Below are 6,557 nucleotides of genomic sequence, written 5' to 3'. Positions count from 1 at the left end.
TAAATGTAATGTTAGCAATTCAAGGTGAGAACCTTGAGGAAGTGTACTAGAGAAGGCGTGGGATTCAAAGCTGGAGCCTTCAGATCTTAAGGTGACACCCTTGATGCCGCACTGCCTACAGCTATGTTTTCATAACCATCTAGTCAGGTGTTTGTCTGCTCAGTAAATATATTTCTTCACCAGACTGAACCCGAAGACTTCTCCCTCAAGTCTGTATTGATGACACACTTAGATACTCTGTACATCCTTCAAGATGCCTGCACACTTGCAGAGGTGAGTCCCGCAGCGGTGAAGTATCAGCCAAAAGTTTGAGTACACCTCAGCAAGCTAGGTAACATTCATTTGAGATGAACTGCAAAGCAAAGTAACTAACAGCTGTTCCGCATCTCTAGGAACTGCTGCAGAAGAGCTGGGAAGACATGGGTGATTTCCTGACCAAATTAGTTAAGCAAATGGCTTGCGGAAGAAAAAAAAAACTAGTTTCCAGCAAGTGTACTCACATTTTTGACTGATGCTATATGTCAGTGCTGCTGAGCTAAATTCTGTAGCTCTCACTTCAAAGATACATGGTATCCACAGGATGCAGTTGTACAGACGAACCACAACGGAATTAGCAAGCAAAAATTTTCCTGTGACAGACATCACCACAGCTACCATGACATTTGTCTATAGGCCAGCTGTGATGTTGATGCCCGTGAGGGTGCCGATGTCATCATAGATGACCTCGCCTAGTCCCTGGATGTCGGTCTCCTACACTGCTTCACAGTCTGGAGTACAGTGGTGAGGCGCCGGTCCAGGGCAGACAGATGTGGCTCAGAGAGGAGGGGAGCCACAGAGGTTAGGGGATCCTGGGCAAGGGACTCCCGCATGATATCGCTGAGACGAAACTGTGGGAGTGACAGGAGGCGCAGACGCAGAAGTGTGGAGCGGCGAATTCTGGAAAGAAGAGGCACAAGAGGGTGATGGTTCTAAAAAAATAGAGAGCAAGGGGAGATACTGGCAAAGGTGGGGGTACACAAAGATAAGGTGCAGGTGCACTTGCAAGAATATCTCCAAACAGACCTCGTACCCCGTGAAATTCAACAAGTGTCTGAAGTTAATTTTTTGTGAAGCTGAGCTTCTTTATATATGTCCACTGTGGAGAAATTGTCATCCTGGGCGTGTTTTACCTGCAGCATTGCTGTAAGGGTGCCAGTATAGACGGTTCATCCCGGGAATGACGCCCAAACCTGTAACCCCAAAGGTATCAACCTCAACACTTCTTTAACACAATGAGTACAGTAATAAAGTAGACTACGATGCTTTCTGTAAGGTAAGGAGGAGGCCATACTCTAACGTTTACTTACGCCCTTCCATTGTCTAGGTGCAGCAAGAAAGTGTCATTCCCAACTTCTCAAAGGTCTCATAATGATGTTCTGTCCATGTTGCCTGTACATTGGGAGTAAACGCAAGGTGACATATACTTAAGGTGGCCACTTAATTCTTCTATTTGCTTTCACTGTTTTTTTAATATGTATACAAATTAAAAATCCATCCAGCCAACCAATAAGTCAATGAATCAACCTGTCAATCAGCCCACAAATATATGCTTGAATCTTCCCTGCCTAGGGTTTATGAACTGATTGGTCCTACTGATACAGCTCGATAAATAATAATGATATATCTTTACTGACTCATGAGGAAGTCCAGTATTGCCATGTCAGTCAAATCAACCAGTCTTGTGCCTTTGTTGTACGGCGTTGTCTTTTTCACTGTGTCACAGAACTTTGGGTCCTTTTCCCATCTGATATAGAAACATGGGAAAGAGTCAAGAGTATTCAGTCCTCCCAACCAACAAAATGAAGCACATATGACTCTTTTAAAAGAGGAATAAATAAATATGTTGATGAGAATAAATGTGTTAATGAGCACTGTGCCTCAACGGTGGGTAGCTTAAACCAACACTTTCCCACCCAAAACGACTCTCAAATGAACCACCAGGTGACCCACTGTGCTAGTTTGCTTCGGCTGTACGAGCGCCTCCAGGGGCTCCTCCAGGACCGGCGGGGTGCCAGGGAGAGGTCAGGCAACATAGCAGCCATTGAACCCTCCAGGAAGACAGGGCGACCACACACGGCATGCTCTGTGGAGCAGTAGTACGAGCACTGGCCGTAGAAGCACACATTACCCGCTGGGGACAGAGAGAGGGAGCATGTAAAGTATACACACTGATTGTTTTAAAAATTGGATGATACGGACGTGTGTGAAAGTCTAAGACAAACCGGGCGAGGTGTAGAAGGTCCTGGCCAGCTTGCGGTCTGTGGTGATGTGCTTGATCTCCTTGGTTACGTTGATCAGCCGCCCAGAAACAGGGGGTATCCGCCGAAATCCCAGCACCCTTGGAAAGACACACACGGCAGGAACGAGATGGAGAGAACTGTCCCGCAGAACTCTGAGGACCATGTTTTCATCTGTAGGTACCTGTCCAGGTGGAAGGCAGCGATCTCAGCGTTGTGCCTCTCAAAGTCTGAGAAGTAGAAGAGGTTGGGGTTGGTCTCCTCATCCCGCTCCTGTCTGTGACATGGACACAGAGTCAGAATGAGGGGACTGCTGAGAGCTGTTTGGAGCAAAATGTAACAGAGGGCAACAAATCTGTTCTTTTCAATCTGTTTTAGAAATATTTTCTCTAATTTACACTTTTCACTTCTATGATTTTGTTGTTTAAATTTTGTTAAAACCTTAATTTTAGTTGCTGTAGTGTAATTATCGTATTAATCATTTTTCAGTTTTCCGGATATTGTCATCCTTCCACTGAATAGTGCTATGAGCCCATCTTTATAAAAAGCACCATGTAAGAAATGTATTATTATTATTATTATTATTATTATTATTATTATTATAAATGGAATGTATAAGACACAGTGGGGCTGTGACAGAATATGTAGTCAGATGACACTGTTTTCTAGCTTCTGACTTTGGGGAAAACCATGGGGCTTCTTCTCATCTTTCTACGTGTTAAAAAGTACAAGAACGACACAGAGTCACTACAAAAATGATCCCAGAGCAGCACAACCATCGCTGGGAAGTGGTATGAAAATGCAGCAGTAAAAAGCACGGTTTTACTTCTTACTTCATGGGTTTGAAGAGAGCCTGTCCGTAGTTAGGGAAAGACATGACAAGTTTGAGCTGTGTCCCTCCGGGCTTCTGCACTGTAACAGATACACACACACACACACACCAACATACCGGAAACACAGAATTATTCCCTATGATGAAAGCAGCAAACAAGTTTTGAAGCAAAACAGATGTAAAAACACACCCACACTTAAACACAATGGTACACTGTCAAATTTCGCAGATAAAACCTGACTAACTGAACATTCAAGCATCATCCATCATCACAACCACTCATCCTAAACAGAGTTGCGATGAGCCAGATCCAGCAACACAGGGCACAGTCCATCACAAGGCACTCCAAGCAGAGTTCGAACCAGGCAACCCGCAGGCACCGCAGGCACCGCAGGCACCGCAGGCACCGCAGGCACCGCAGGCACCGCAGGCACCGCAGGCACCGCAGGCACCGCAGGCACCGCAGGCACCGCAGGCACCGCCTAAATGAAGTTACAGCCCAGTTAGCACATTACTTCTGGATTTTATGGTCAGAGAACTTCCTCTGTTTCTCCAGCAGTGGTCATCCTAACACAGAGAATCAAGCTGTGCTTCACTTTATTGCAGACTTTACCCTCATCTTGCAGCACAAGTCAAAGCAGCACAGGCTATTATCAATCACCTTCACTTACTATAGTAAACAAGGGAAAGTGGAACCCTCGGTGTGATGGAAGCTGTTGCTGACCGAATCACCGCACATCAGATGCAGTAAATAGTTGATATATTTTCAAATTATATTAAAAATAATCACAATACCATCCTTAAATTGATTCTGGGTGGGCATGTTATGAGTGTCACTTTAACGCTGGTAATGAGACGCTGACAAACAAGATGCTGGTGATGAGATAAGTACAATGTTGACGGGTGACTGGGGCAGACGAATGCACATACGTAAGCTGGATTGTTGCGTAACACTCATCTCCATACGGTATTAAGTGTACGTCCTGTGCAGGAGATTGTTTGGGGCTGGATTAAAAACATCTGACCCTCTGAACCAAAGATTGTATCAGTGAGGGATTGTTGGACCATTTCATTGCACTGCCATCATTCTGCCAAGATAACCGTTCATCATCATGCTCATATTGTGGCTTTATGATCCCGTCCCAGGTACAGTGTGTTTTAACTATTCTGATGCAGAGGTTTTCACTGGTAAAAAGATCAATACCGGACCCAACCACTTGAGCGAACCTTGCAGGAAGAAGCTGAGCAGCCAGCAACATCTCCAGAGTACAGCGATCATCTACACCTGGGCCAGGAAGCACTAAGATGCCTGTAGCACCAGCTGTCACACATTCACTTCTGAGCATTTCTTAGGTTTGATCTTTCAGCGGTGACCTTTGCCTGTGGTGCTAACTGGCCGCAGCTTGCTTCGCCTCAGCAGTAAGGTAAGCCAGCCCAGATACCTGCGCTGCGTATGTGGTGCGTGGCCAGCTGCTCCAGCAGAGCCGCTAGGCTGGGTTCCTTGGCACTGTACATCTCCCAACGTGATATGCCCAGGTGAAAGCGCAGCCACGGTGGGTGGGAGTCCTCATTTTCAGTCCAGCGGGTTTCGTCGTAGCCCTCCATACTGTCACTGATCCTGCCGGGGCAAGACAGAAAGAAGCCAAATTGTCAGATAGCTTCATAGCAGTTAAACATCTGATGGCTCAAACCCCAGGAAGGGCCCTGCCATCCCACCTCTGAGTATGGCATTAAGGCCAAGAAGTAGTTAATATACACAGACACATTGTCTGAAACAGCTTGTCCCATACAGGATCGCAGGGAGCCGGAGCCTAATCCGGCAACACGGAGCATAAGGCTGGTGGGGGAGGGGACACACCCAGGACAGGATGCCAGTCCATCGCAAGGCACCCCAAGCAAGGCTCAATCCCTAGACCCGCCAGAGAGCGCAACCCAGCCAAGCCTGCTGCGCCAAGTGCTTGCTGATGACGGATGGTTACTGAGCTTTGTAGGAAGTTTATTAATTAAGAGCATTATTTTTGAAATCATTCTCACTTTGCAGCTTTTTTCGCCAGTGCCTAAAACTTTTGCACAGTACTGAGAATTGAGAAACACTTTTGATAACAACTGTGGCAGCTATGCAAAGCAACTGAACAACTGCATAAATAAAAAGGGGCGAATCGGCACAGCAGTATTTATGCACCCTTGGGGAGGTTAGACGTTTAGGAGTTAGATCCTTAGTAATTAGGACGTTTGCATGCGCAGGTATTTAAAAATGAACGCAATTTTTGCCCGAGGTTTCAGAATTAACTTCCACGCATGTCCTGTGTGACTGTGGTCCAACTGATGACAAAGCCAAGCATCGCTATCCACGGAAACGACATCAGCGGGGGTGTTCCAGCCCTCACCACTCGAGCGAACTGTCCTTGGTCTCGTGCTTCACTTTGGACTTCACCCGCAATAGCCAGTCATCTTCCTTGGGTGTTGGGTGAGGCAGGTTGTACAGGGGGTGTTTGAAGAGTGCCTGTAGCTTGGAGGGGCCCGAGGCGGAAGCCCCGCCCGCAGACACCAGGCGGCTCATTTTGTTGGCTGTGTTGAAGGAGGCAATTGGGGCCGTTCTCCCTGCTGTGCGGCAGTCTGGCCTCTTGTTTCCGCTGTGGATGCCTCACGCATGGGCTTGGGCTCCCAGCCGGGGGCCGCGACGGACAAGGCATCTCGTTTGGGTTCGCTGGCCACTGATGAGGCAGAGCTGTCATTCGCCAGGCTGTCGGAAGCCCCACTGGTGGAGGTGGTGGCGGCGGTGGTGCAGGGCTGGGTGTCACAGGTCATCTGGAGCATGGCCAGGGACAGGAAGGTAAGGAGCAGGTGCAGTGCCAGGGACAGGCAAAGTAGCAGCATGCAAATGGGCCGGGAAAAGCGGCGCACGACTCGCCTCATCCTGCTGGAAGCGCAGGGAGCGAGAGAAAGAGAAGGGGAAAAAAAGCATGGAGGAAGAAGAATAGTTGTCATTGGAGAAAAAAAAAAAAAAAAAAAACTAACAGGCAAGAGCGATAAAATGAGATTTTGAATCTTTCAGACATAGACTAACATTTTAATTACATTGTTCATTCCATTTATGGATACCTCATGTCAGCAGTTTGGAAGCCAGGAAAAGCTGATAAAAAGCTGAAATCCTTGATATTTAATCAATGTCAAAATAGTCAATTTCGGTGGAAGTACCCTTGTTAGAAATGAACAGCAGACCGCCAAAAACCTATGGAATTAAAGCTCTTGATTATAGACTACAGAACCAGCAGTCATCATCTGCAGCTATGGAATATAGAAATAACCAGAGAGGATGATGACTTCTTTACCTCACCAGTGAATAAAAGCACCTTTCCTCTTCCCCCAATGAATCTCCCAATGTCCTACCTTCTACTCATCTCTGTCTTGAGCTCTTTCATTCTGCTGTGGAGCAATCACTGTCCGTC

The 6,557-nt window shown here is 46.9% G+C and overlaps 1 protein-coding gene across 1 annotated transcript; it reads right to left on the bottom strand.

Moving 5' to 3' along the window:
- Positions 1–708: 708 nt before the first annotated feature.
- Positions 709–5,692, bottom strand: LOC108928816 (extracellular serine/threonine protein kinase FAM20C-like). The gene is given in 12 exon segments (XM_029250718.1): positions 709–936; positions 1,170–1,229; positions 1,347–1,389; positions 1,392–1,413; positions 1,415–1,428; positions 1,674–1,783; positions 1,990–2,170; positions 2,262–2,377; positions 2,461–2,553; positions 3,110–3,188; positions 4,551–4,726; positions 5,496–5,692. Coding segments are annotated over 12 exon segments (1,275 nt in total). The 5' UTR covers positions 5,669–5,692; the 3' UTR covers positions 709–728.
- Positions 5,693–6,557: the final 865 nt, after the last annotated feature.

This window comes from Scleropages formosus, chromosome 3, assembly GCF_900964775.1.
Source record: "Scleropages formosus chromosome 3, fSclFor1.1, whole genome shotgun sequence".
Classification (NCBI taxonomy): Eukaryota; Metazoa; Chordata; class Actinopteri; order Osteoglossiformes; family Osteoglossidae; genus Scleropages; species Scleropages formosus.
Note: the sequence above shows the minus strand (reverse complement) of the source record. Positions and strands in the feature narration are given on the sequence as shown.